General features: G+C 43.3%; 1 protein-coding gene across 4 annotated transcripts in view; it reads left to right on the plus strand.

Moving 5' to 3' along the window:
- The window catches only part of PC (pyruvate carboxylase), a 1188093-nt gene that overhangs the window by 597187 nt on the left and 577205 nt on the right, over nucleotides 1–13701 (plus strand). For all 4 annotated transcript variants that reach the window (XM_030220280.1, XM_030220278.1, XM_030220277.1 and 1 more), the window contains one exon: nucleotides 3186–3368. In XM_030220280.1, coding sequence (XP_030076140.1) covers nucleotides 3186–3368 — 183 coding nt within the window. The remainder of the gene's footprint in view (nucleotides 1–3185; nucleotides 3369–13701) is intronic.

Genomic DNA, 13701 nt, shown 5'->3' on the forward strand with positions numbered 1-13701 from the left:
CTTTAGACACTCTGATGACAATTTTCCAGAAATGTGGAGACTTCTCAGGCTTCCAACTTAATCACCAAAAATCTTTAGTTTTAACCTCCTCAGACAGGATGAGACAGGAAAGGGTGGGCACTTTCCCCTACGTTGGGCTCAACACTCTTTCCATTATCTAAGAATTTGCTTATTGATGACACCGTCTGAATTATATCACCCTAATATTTCTCACTTATTAGATTTGACAATATCCTCATTGGCCAGTTGGCAAACACTACCCCTAGGGCTCCATGGTAGGATACACTTATTCCAGATGGTGGAATTTCCTAGGTGGCTGTATACATTTCAAATGCTTCCCCTCTTTTTTCTGAAAAAAGTATCATCTCTTGTACCGTCACCTATCTCATTTTCTTTAGAATGGCAAAAAAACCAAAGCTTGCATTGAAGCTGTTACTTGGTAATTGGAGAATGGGGAGGGCTGGGGTTACCAGACCTAATGAAATACAACCTAGGCTGTTTGGCCCGACACATAGGTGGTTGGTTCTTAGATAGGGAGGACTACACTCCAGTTAGGGTAGAAGCTGAAATCTTTACCCCGTGGCACTTAGGTTATCTTTTGCAGGTGTCGGGGAAACAATTTCCGCAGCTGGTACAAGGTCATGTCCTATTGGCCCCCTTGCAGCATCTTTGGAGAACTCTTACCTTTTCTTGTGGAGATCTCTAAACACACCTTGGTTTTGTTGCCTGTCAAGGGAAATACAGCCTTTACTCCAGGTATTGACAACGCTACTTTTAAAAGGTGGAGGGACTTAGGCATCCAGTACCTCTACCAGGTCCTATATTCTGATGGATTACTCTTACCATTACAGACCTTAGGAGGTGGACACCTTACACACACACAGGACATTTTTGCATATCATCAATTACGCCACTATGTGACATCTTTAGGACACCGCTGGCGCTGTGGGCCACATTGTGAAATTATAGTCATTCCTTTGCGTGGAGGAACGTGATCGCTTATTGGTCTCCGTCCTTCATAAAGCCATATTACAGCTCCTTTTACAGGGATCTGTAACACATCACCAAGCTAAATGGGCAACAAACCTGAATAGATCTTCAGACTCTATAGAGTTCTGTCACTGGGTTTCCCAAGTTCCACAACTGACTCTTGCAGCTAATCTGTGTGAATGTCAGTTTTGGGTCTTATACAGGGCATATTTTTCACAAACTTAATTTGTTTCATGTGGGTGGTATTGATACTCCTTTATGTGGAAAATGTAATATTCTCCACAACTCTTTTTTTCATACATTTTGGGAATGTACAGGTATCTGTCTTTTTTGGTGGAGGATAATTCATTTTTTGGGCGTTCTCCTGTGTTCCACCATCACTTTGTCAGCGCTGGGTATTTTATTAGACCACTACACACAACTTTGTACTCTGATTAAGAATAACACATTGCTTTATTAATACATGATCACGTACAATACTCATTGGGTTACCCAACATCCACCCTGCTTTTCACAAGCACACCAGCTCACGCTCACATACATTCTATTAATACATTCACCAACTGCATACCCCTTTGACATAGGAATACCCGGACAAAAGCATATAACAACTTGTTCTACTTCATGGTACAAACAAATTGTCCAACTCTCTTCTCCTCACTGTGAGGATAATGGTGTTTGATTTCTTGCACGTGGGTATCATAGTTTTCATTTCTGTTTGCCACTGGTATCCCCAAAGTCTCTTGGTCTACTGGACGATACACATTATTGTTGTTTCAAGTGCTATTAGAAAACTTTCAATATGTAGCCCAGCAGGACTAAAAGTCTCTGTAAGGTTAAGTCTTTCATTAGTATTAAGTGCTTTTTAACCAGATTTCATTAGGTGGCACCACAGGACTAAAAAGGTCTGTGTTCGGTCCTGAGAGATCAAAGACTTTCCTGTATTGTGAAATTTCATCTGGAAGTTGCTGTGAAGGTGTAGTGCTACTAGAGGAATTTAAGTTGTACAGTTGTAAATTTTGAATAGATTGGCAGGAAGAGAGATGATTCAGTGGGAGACTATGAAGAGCAGATTTCAGTAGTCTACGTGGGAGGTGAAAATGTATTAGTGTGTTCAGAAAGAAAAGGACAGATTTTGGTAATGAATATAATGAGAAAAAGAACAGATGTTACCAGTTGTTTGGATGTATGGAAATAAAGAGGCCCCTCTCCTTGTGCCCTGATTCCTTTTGTAGTTGATGTTCACTTAGTTTGCCATGGCTTGAAGTAACCTGGAGTTAGCCTTGGCATGGCAAGAATTGTGGCTATAGCAAAAGACACTCCCTTCACTCGGGCATTAGGATGTATTTCAGAAATTGTTAGATGTTTTTGTGTCCCTGTAATAAATTAGCTATCTAATAGTAACATGGGAGTGGCCCCTAGTGCTGGAGTCTGGGGTCCCACATCCTCTTTTCTTTGTCTAAATCACTAAGATGTTGTAAATTTGGGAACATTGCTTGTTGTAAGTATCAGCCCTCCTTGCATTGGGGGAGAGGATGAGGGTATTCAGACACATGGCTGCTGCATAGAGTTATTCAGCTGTTTTAACCATTTAGGTAGGATCACTATAGAATTCTAAACTTATGGATAAGAGAGTAATTTAATTTAGGGTCTTTAGTTATATGATCATACTAAATGGACAAAATGTTTCAGATAAAGGGTGAATTTTGCCACTTTGTGCATAATGATTGTCCCTGCCTCCGGAATGCCTCCATTCTACCGCCTCTGAAATGCATCTCAATGTCTGGCCAAAACTGATGCATTGGCTGCTGCTACATTTTTTAACTAAGGACTTGAGGTTAGCATCCAGTACTGACTGCGCAAGTCCATTTGAATATCGCCCTCTTATATCTTGAAGGGTGAACATGAAGACCTAGCTTGCCATGTAAGTGCAATCATCTAGACAGATTCTTGCTCTTTGCTGTAATCTAACTGTGAAAATGTTGATTCTGTACAAACATATTAACTCATTCTTATGGTGACAATGTAAGAGAGTCCACATCCTGTAGAAACTGTGATGAATGTCAAGCTGCTATGAATATGCTATCATGCCCTGCACCCCAGAGGTGGCTGCATATCATATTTCCAACTTAATCCTGTTGTCCTATTTCCATTAAAGAGTGTGTTACTGAACCTCTGCCACAACTCTTTCTCAGGTTTTCCGCAGCGGTGAAGGGATGGGCATCAGACTGGATAGTGCCTCAGCATTCCAGGGGGCTGTCATCTCCCCACACTATGATTCTCTACTGGTCAAAGTTATTGCCCATGGCAAGGACCACCAAGTGGCAGCTACCAAGATGAGTCGAGCCCTGGCTGAATTTCGTATCCGTGGTGTGAAGGTAAGCAGTGAGGTTGATTTGGAAGAACTGTGGTTGGTAATTCAGTTGTTGTGCCTTTGTGGTATATCATGTCTGGAAATTGAACTTGTGCTCTTTGTTGGATCCCATGACTTGTGGGGTGCCTATTGATTATGCTATGTATTCCCTCTGGAAATTGCTGCTCCTTCAGAGGAGGGAACTGAGTTGAATTGCCTAGTACAAACCAGAACGGTGTCTCTTTTAGGATAAGAGGGCTTAAAACAGTCAGTGAATTGGGTCTGCTCTTTAGTATATCCACAATGAATATAGAAAATTTATGTGTACATAAGTTTTCTGGAATAATTTTTTAATTAATTTTATTCTGTAATTATAAAGTTTGCTTTACCACCCTTCCAACTTCAGTTAACCAAGGTGGGTCTACAAGATCATAAAAAGGAGATTGAAATAAATTATAGTTTATTTATTTATTTGTTACATTTGTACCCCACATTTTCCCACCTATTTGCAGGCTCAATGTGGCTTACATGGTACCGGAAAGGTGTTGATAGACTCCAGAGTAAAACAAAGACAAATAATGGTTAAGTTGTGGTAGGAAGGTTCATGTGGTAGGAACCACATAATGGATCATGTGGTGGGACACCATAGAGGGAAAACAAGAACAGATGAGATTGTTGGTGATCAATACGAACTGTGGTGTTGTAATGTTGCGGAGTTCAGGCGTTTATGTTGGGTCGGGGGGGGTAAGCTTTTTGAAACGGGTTTTTAGTTTTTTCCTGAATTGGAGGTGGTCGTACGTGGTTTTCACTGTTTTTGGTAGTGCGTTCCATAGTTGTGTGCTGATGTAGGAAAAACTGGATGCGTAAGTTGATTTGTATTTTAGTCCTTTGTAGCTTGGGTAGTTGAGGTTTAGGTATTGTTGTGCTGATACGGATGTGTTTCTGGTTGGTAGGTCGATCAAGTTCGCCATGTATCCCGGTGCTTCGCCGTAAATGATCTCGTGCATCATAGTGCACATTTTGAAGGCGATGCGATTGGAAGCCAATGTAGTTTTCCATGAAGGGGTGTTGCGCTTTCAAATCGTGTTTTTCCGAAGATGAGTCTTGCCGCCGTGTTTTGAGAGGTCTGAAGTTTCCTTAAGATTTGTTCTTTGCATCCCACGTAGATTCCATTGCAGTAGTCAGCATGGCTTAGCACCATTGATTGTATCAGGTTGCGAAATATTTCCATTGGGAAGAATTGTTTCACTCGTTTGAGTTTCCACATTGTGAAGAACATTCTCTTTGTTGTGGATTTTATTTGGCTCTCTAGTGTTAGGTAGCGGTGCAATGTTACACCGAGGATTTTCAGGCTGTCTGAGACTGGGGAGGGTGTGATCCGGGATGCTGATGGTTGTGGTGTTATCCGTGCTGTACTGGGATGAGAGGATGAGACAGCGTGTTTTTTCATTGTTGAGTTTTAGTTGGAATGCCTTTGCCCATGCGTCCATGATGTATAAGCCGGCCTTGATTTCATTAGTGATTTCTGTCAGGGTGGATCTGTAAGTAATGTATATAGTAACATTGTCTGCATAGATGAAAGGGTTAAGGCCATGATTGGATAAGGTCTTAGCTAATGGGGTCATCATTAGGTTGAAGAGGATCGGCGATAGTGGTGATCCTTGTGGTACTCCACAGTCTGCTTTCCATGGTGATGATATGCTTGATTTTGAATTTACTTGATATGTTCTTGTGGTTAGGAAACCTTCAAGCCATTTGAGTATGTTTCCTGCAATCCCGATCTTGTCGAGTAGTCTCATTAATATGTTATGGTTTACCATGTCGAATGCACTAGACATGTCGAATTAGAGGAGGAGGATGTTATTACCAATTGCTATTTGCTGTTTGAATTTGGCTAGGAGAGTGAGGAGAACTGTTTCTATGCTATGTAGAGGGCGAAAGCCTGACTGTGATTCATGTATTATTTTATTATTATTATTATTGAGAATTTGTTTATGTAGTCTGTAAGTTGTTTGGTCACTATGCTTTCCATCATTTTGATTGACAGCGGGATTCTTGCTACCGGTCTGCAGAAAAAGCAGATATAAATCGGACAGCCAAATATCAGTGCTTCAACTGAATGTATAGTAGGATTTCAACATATACTTATATACTCTGCAGTGCTTACTATACATATAGGGCCAGATTCTATATATGGTGACTAAAAAATTTGCGTGGTAAATATTTCTCACTATGTGTATTTAGATTTAGGCGCAGTATATAGAATACGCTTAGTTGATATCCTAGTGCTTAAAGCTATGCACCTCCATTTAAACCAACGAACATGTGGCGTAAATCTCTGCATGTAGATTTATGCGCACTGGGCCATATTCTATAACTACATGCATAAATTTTGGAATGCCCACGAAAATTTATGTCCGTACATTTTATAAATTGTGATATCTTTTATTGGACCAACATGAAAATTATTGAAATATGGTGGGTGGTATATATGAACTTTCAAGATTACACAATTCTATTCTTCACAGGTGATCCACCACACTTCTGAAGAAGAGTTATAATTTCAAACTTGTAATTATACTTGTACAGTTTTAATGATGGATATGACCTTAGATTTTAAGCAGTGTAAGTTGAATATTTTGGTACACTGAAAACCAGGCCTATGTTCAGTTTAGAAGGTTTGGAGTTAGAAAGAAGTTTTTTTTTCTTTTAAATGATTCTGTTCAATTCAGGAAGATGGCTACATCTTGCTCAGCAGGCTGAGAAGATTAATAGCCACTGCATGCCACTTAAGTACATAGTTCTTTCTATCTGGGGTTTTAATTATCAAGTACATGGCTTTTGTCCTTGGCTATAGAAACAGCTTTGAGTTGCTCCTATTGAAAGGAGTGGCCTAGTGGTTAGAGCACCAATCTTGACATCCAGAGGCTCCCAGTTCAAATCCCACTGCTGCTCCTTGTGATCTTCAGCAAGTCACTTAACCTCCATTGCGTCAGGTACAAACTTATATTGTCAACCCTCCAGAGACAGGGAAATATCCAGTGTACCTGAATGTAACTCACCTTGAGCCACTACTGAAAAAGGTATGAGCAAAATCCAAATAAATAAAAATAAAGAGAATGGAGCCAGTTTAGTGTTGCTTTGGAGGTCAAATTAGTTGGAATCTCAGCAAGCTTGAGAGGAGTAGCTCATTGAGACAGATGGGAGTGTCATTAGAGTTAGGCATAAGTCCTATCCCCCCATAAATATGGGGCTAAAGCAATAGAGAGTCTTATTTATTAAAAAAAAATCTTCTATCCCACACCATCTACTATTCTGGGTAGCTTACAGTCAACATACACAATTTTTTAAAACACAACAACAATAAAACATACAATAAGATGATACCTCACTGAGAGGCCAGTCAGTGCATAGTGGCACTCGTCAAATACGGGTGCTGTAGGAAAATGTACTGGGTCACAAACAGTGACTGATGCACAAAGGGGATCATATGCAAATGAGGGGCATGGATCCCCTTTTGAGCATCACTGTCAAATGCATTAGACATTTGACAGCTTGACACAACTTAATTTTTTAGAGTTGAGCAGAAGGGGAGGGCTTGAGAGGGGGATCACTGCAGTTCAGACATCCATCTCCAGCCCCCCCCCCAACTCAAAAAACTTCCTAGTGTACTGATCCCACTGCCCCTTCCACTACATAATCCCTTGTGGTCCCAGTAGACCCCAACCCCCCCCCCCCCTCCTGACCCCTCCTCACAGCAAGAATTGCCCTGGTGGTCTAGTGACCCTCCTCCTCCCTTCTACCTCTGGGCCCGCCCTTTGCAAAATGGCAGCGCCCAGCCCCTGCCCGGTGCATCCTGGGATGCACTGGGCAGGCTTCCTTATATGGTGCTTAGCCCTGCCCAGTTCATCCTAGGATGCACCAGGCAGGGGCTGGGTGCTGCCATTTTGCACAGGGTGGGCCCAGAGGTAGAAGAGAGGAGGTGTTCCTCCTTCCTCCACTGCCTCCATCTTTTTCAAAATATGGGGAGGAGGTGAGGGGGCCCACTAGACCACCAGGGCAATTCTTGGTTTGGAGGGGGTCAGCAGAGGCTGGCGGCGGCTAAGAAAGCAGTTAGGTATTATTAGAAAAGGAATGGAAAACAACAATAAGGACATTATAATACCTTTGTATTGCTCCATAGTGCGACCGCACCTCGAATATTGTATTCAGTTTTGATCACCGCATCTTAAAAAAGATATAGTGGAATTAGAAAAGGTCCAGAGAAGGACGGCGAAAATGATAAAGAGGAGGGACGACTTCCCTATGAGGAAAGGCTGAAGTGGCTAGGGATGTTCAGCTTGGAGAAAAGACAGCTGAGGGGAGATATGATAGAGGTCTATAAAATAATGAAAGGAATGGGTAGTCGTGAATCGCTTGTTTACTCTTTCCAAAAATGCTAGGACTAGGGAGCACGCAATGAAGCTACAAAATAGTAAATTTAATACAAATCGGAGAAATGTTTCTTCATGCAACGTGTAATTAAACTCTGGAATTCGTTACCAGAGAATGTAGTAAAAGCAGTTAGCAGAGTTTAAAAAAGGTTTGGATAGCTTCCTAAAGGAAAATTCCGTAGACCATTATTAAAATGGACTTGGGGAAAATCCATTGCTTATTTCTAGGATAAGCAGCATAAAATGTATTGTACTTTTTTGGGATCTTGCCAGGTACATGTGACCTGGATTGGCCACTGCTGGAAACAGGATGCTGGGCTTGATGGACCTTCGGTTTGTCTCAGTATTACAATACTTATGAGGGGAGGGGTCACTACATCAACAGGGTGATTCTTGCTGCAAGGGGGATCAGGGTCAGGGGAATCTTAAAGATTTGGGTGGGTCGCCAGGCGGGGATCAGGAGGGGAAAGGTAGAGAGCACAAGCAGGCAGCCTTTGCAAGCTGCATGTTTGTGTTTCCCTTCTTTACTGACAGCTCCAAAGCAGCCGTAAAATTAGCTCATTAGAGCTAGGTGCTCTGGAGCTATGCATCACTTACAATGCTCTTTAGAATACTAATGAGCTCATTGTAATACATTTGCATGGGGTTCTCGGCTAATGGCAGACGTTGGGGCCACAGAAAACCCCTTATGCATTATACAAAATAGCATTTGCTTTAGACTGGCTACAACCAGTCTAAAGCAAACGTTCCCAGCATGCAGTGGCGTAGCAAGGGCGGGGCGGTGGGGGCGGTCCACCCCGGGTGTCAGCGGGTGGGGGGTGCTCCGCTCCCGCTTCTCCCACCCTGTCCTGCCTTTAAAAAATTTTTTTCGAAGAGCCGGAGTGGCAGGCAGCGCCTTGCGTCTGCCCTGCTAGTAAAAAGCTCCTGGACGTCCATGGAGTCCCGCCCTCCTCTGAGGTAATTTCCTATTACCGCGAGGGCGGGCGGGACTCAATGTGGGAAGGCCCGACGACGACGTCGAGGAGCTTTTTACGAGCAGGATAGACGTGAGGCGCTGCCTGCCACTCCGGCGCTTCGAAAAAAAATGTTTTAAGGCAGGACAGGGTGGGAGCAGGAGAACGGAGCTGGTAGGTGTGTTGGGTCGGGTGAGAGGGGGGACTCAGAGGGGTGCTGAAAGAGGAGAAGGGGATTGGGGAGGGTGGGGGAGCCCAGATGGGTGCCCGAATGGGATTGGGGAGGGTGGGGGAGCACAGATGAGTGCCCAGAGGGCAGAAAGGGATTGGGGAGGGTGTGGGAGCACAGATGGGTGCCCAGAGGGCAGAAGGGGATTGGGGAGGGTGGGGGAGCCCAGATGGGTGCCCAAAGGGGATTGGGGACGGTGGGGGAGCCCAGATGGGTGCCCGAAGGGGATTGGGGAGGGTGGGGGAGCCCAGATGGGTGCCCAGAGGGGAGAAGGGGATTGGGGAGCAAAGATGGGTGCCCAGAGGGGAGAAGGGGATTGGGGAGGGTGGGGGAGCCCAGATGGGTGCCCAGAGGGGATTGGGGAGGGTGGGGGAGCCCAGATGGGTGCCCAGAGGGGAGAAGGGGATTGGGGAGGGTGGGAGAGCCCAGATGGGTGCCCGAAGGGGATTGGGGAGGGTGGGGGAGTCCAGAGGGGTGCCCAGAGGGGAGAAGGGGATTGGGGAGGGTGGGGGAGCCCAGAGGGGAGAAGGGGATTGGGGAGGGTGGGGACAGACCCTGGATGGAAAGGGGAGCGTGAGGGAGGGCAGACCCTAGATGGATGGGAGAGGGAGGGCAGACGGATTGAAGGGGCAGAGAGAAAGGGCAGATGTTGGGTGGAAGGGGGAGAGAGAAAGAGGGCAGACTAGGGCAAATAGTGGATGGAAAGGCAGAGATAGAGGGCAGATGTGGATGGAAGGGAGGGAGAGAGAAAAGGCAGATGTTGATGGAATGGGGAGAGAGATGGCAGACTGGGGCAGATGGTGGATGGAGGGGGCAGAAATAGAGGGCAGATGTGGATGGAAGGGAGAGAGAGGGAAGGCAGTGGATTGAAGGGGCAGAGAGAGAGGGCAGACAGTGGGTGGAAGGGACATTAGAAAGGGCAGACACTGGATGGCAGAGAGAGAGAGCGAAGACATGCTGGATGGAAGGAAGACAGTGAAAAGAAGATGAGGAAAGCAGAAACCAGAGACAACAAACTGTAAATATATATTTTTATTATTTTGCTTTAGGATATAGTATTGTAGCTGTGTTAATGTTTATAAATAGAACATGTAAATAAGGTAATCTTTTTATTGGACTAATTTTAATACATTTTGACTTAACTTTCAGAGAACAAAACCCCCTTCCTCAGGTCAAGATAGGATACTATAACATCACTATACTGTATTGACCTGAAGAAGGAGATTTTGGCCTCTGGAAGCTAAATGTATTAGTCCAATAAAATGGTATTATTTTATTTTCTGTATTTGTTTTATTTCTATTTGTTAATTTGTAAAGAGGTGATTGCTATTTGTTAGTTTTTTTCAAATTTACATCTGCTGTCTTTATATTTTGCACAGTACTAGGGGACATTTTCTGTTTCTGTGGTGTTGCATTGTATGCAGAGTCTGGCATCGGGGGTTCAGTTTAATTTTTGTCTAAATAGAAAGTTTATGATTACTTATTCTATAGTGGATTAGGGTGTATCTGTGTTTGTGAAAAAGACATGGCTTTCAATTGGCATTGACTGTGCAGGATCGACGATCTTTACTATTCTGTCTGGTTTCGCTTTTACAATAGGTGAATTGCCATCCGACTTTGCATTAGCTTTACCTGTGCTTCTTAAGTTTTGGAGAGATGATTGCAGATTGTAATTTGTCTGAATATACAAGTCTTTTGCATTTCGTATGATTTTAAAGGGAGCATAATAGGGTTAACATGAAGAGTTGTGGTTTTTAAAACACTCTCTCAAGCAGTGATGAGATAGTTTATGGTATTTAGTATGCTGGAGTAAAGTTTCCCTATTCTCTGGTAGGTTTAGAACTAATGTTTAAAAAGATTGAATTTATTGAAAAGCTTATCTCCAAGAGCAGCTATAGTTCCTGGTCTCAGCTCTGTAGTTTAGAAGTAAATGTATTATGGGTAATAAATCTTTAACTTCAACAATGATCCCTAATGCACTGTAACATATAGAAACAAAACAGTGAATAGCTTAACTCATTCAAATTCTAAACCCTATCTTAGAAGGAAAAGTAAATTAAAATGCCTCTTTTACAAAAGCTCCAATGGGACAGCATGAAACATATTCAAGCCAGCAATTGCTTCAGCATATTTAGGGATTACGAACAGCAGGTCTGCAGCATTTTGAGGGGAAAAAAACTTAGAAACCGGAAGTAAAATTAAAATGCGTCACAGGTAAGAAGCCTTCATCTTAACCAGAAAATTAAACTTATCAGCAAAGGTTAGAGCATATGTCAAACAAGCATTAATAAACAATGTACAGTGACTTAAAAGTGAAACCTAAGAGTGTCTATGTACCCTATACTGCGAGTGATGTATGTGCTCAATTTAAAGGTTAGCTGAACTCACTTTATGGTTTCACAAGAGCTACTAACAAGTCCTAAAACCATACCGATAAAATGGAGCTTTAAATCCTATAAATCCCAATGAGGCAAGGAAGGAAGTATGAAAGCAGCAAATAAGATCGAGATGTGAAAGGAAAATAAAACAGCTAATTCATTCTCACGGAGCAAAGAAAGACAGCGTTCATTAAAAGAAGGAAGTTGAGAAAGTAATGTACAGCAACACAAAAGTGAAGCTTAAAAATCTATGTGTTCTATGCTGGCACAGATAGAAAAGGACTTCCCAAATTTTAGGCTTATCTGACTTTTAATTTAAAAGGATAGCATGGCAAAACCATATTTCCCCAATTCACGTATTCGCTAGCAATGTCTCTCATTGAAAAGGAGCGATATTTAGAAGCGTAACAGCTTGCAAGCCAATTGCTATGGTCGCTTCCTGTTTAAAATGTAGCTACTTGGTCCTTGTGGGGGGAGGGTGTAGGGAGGGGGTGAGGGGGAGGGTTCAAGGAGGGTAACATTTGTATCAGTAAAACTCAAAAAGTCTGAAGTTATAAGTTGTTAACATATGGGTGTTGAAACTGTTGAATACCAAAGCACTAGATGTTTTAGTCGATTATTTGTATACATTATGAAGCAGTGCTACCTTACTTGTTGTACGTTGCATATTTTTGCCATGTTTCAATGATCAATAAAGACTTCATGCAAATCGAAAAAAATGTAGCTGCTTGGAATTTTCCCCCGTCTGGCCAGGACAGGGCATCTTTCCCTGCAGCTCATGTAATTCCCTTATAGTTAGAATTAAACATATATCCAGTATGTCTGCTTCCTCTAGATAATAGGATGTGGCACTTAAGAAAGCAGGGTAAACAGGGCCATGCCTAGGGTCTCTGGCACCCCCCTGCAGACTATCAGTTGGCGCCCCCCCCCCCCCCCCCCTCCCGGGCCTGCCTGGCTCCAAGGCGTGTGGAAGAGTGTGAACAGTGTACATTATATTGCTTTTGTCATAGCCATGCTGATTTAAGCTACTTGCACAGGTTACTTTTATTTATCTTTCTCCATTGAGCACTGCTTGTGGAATGTGGCAGAAGTAATTTGTGATTTACTACTTACTGAGAGAACTGTTAACTATTTAAAGGCTGACAGAGGCATTTTCTATGTGTGTTAGTTTTGTAAAGCTGTGCTTTTCATAACATCTGCTCTGAAGCTTTCACAGTGTCCTTGCTGTTTGTTTTAAATTGGATTCTGAGTTTCTGCTGATAAGAACAAAACTACTAAGGAGCTTTCTTTAAAGCTGATCTAAGTTGGGCAGCTGAGTGGAACCCACGTTCAGCCCTTGTTTAATTCTTACCACTAAACTGAAAAGGTTTCCCCACTATTTTCCGATTTTGAGAACACGCCGGGGAACTTCACTAGATTTAAAAAGTAACCGAATGCACAAATGCTGATTTCAGAAGCTCCGTCAAGAACACGAAACAAACAGATGTGTGGAAGATCCTGGATAGAAAGTAAATAGAGATTTTCAGCAGTTTTCCTTACCTGCGCTCTTGGTTTTGGAGAGTAAAGGACACCCTGCCATGTTTTTCACAGACAAGAGCTAAGGTGGCTGAACTGATGTGAATAAAAGCGCCTCCTCGCCTATGATATCCAATCATTGCATGGGAAAGGACTGGAGTCAACAGCAAGAAGGGTTATTTGATAAGACTTATAGGGTGAAGGATGGGCGGGACTGTAAGGACACCGCTTTCCCCGCCTCCTCCCATATGGTATCCAATCAGTGCATAGGAGAGGTAGGGGGCGGGCACGACAGGCATAGTCTGTACCAAGGACCACCCCCTGGAACCTTTGTGTCGCGAAACTCGAGAAGTGCGGTAATCACTAATCAGAACGGACGGATTACGTCACTGCAGGCAAAATGGCGGCACCCAGAAAGCGGTGACTGTGATGAGCGGCGGGTGAGTGGGCAGAAGAGTCAGATATTTCGCTCCCCGGGAAAGGAGGGGGGTGTATGGCAGGTCACCCTGCACCACGTAGGGCTCCACTGGGTATCGGGCTGAGAGATCCCTGTGTATGAGAGTGAAAACACTGGCAGGGAGTAAGCGACGAGGGTAAGCATGGCGTGGGGGCACCCTCCAGAGGTCGGCGCCCCCCTGCGGTGCTTACCCCGCTTACCGTGTTGGCACGGCCCTGAGGGTAAATTAATGAAAGCCGCAGAGTTTATCAAAACCATAAGGAAACTTCAAACATAAGTGATTTATATCTCTACAAACTGTGACTATAAGTACAATACACTGAAACTGAAAAGTGACTGTATCGCTATTACTAACAATTTATACTGTGTAATCGATTAAGCTCTTCCGCAAAT

This window comes from Microcaecilia unicolor, chromosome 11 (assembly GCF_901765095.1).
Source record: "Microcaecilia unicolor chromosome 11, aMicUni1.1, whole genome shotgun sequence".
Classification (NCBI taxonomy): Eukaryota; Metazoa; Chordata; class Amphibia; order Gymnophiona; family Siphonopidae; genus Microcaecilia; species Microcaecilia unicolor.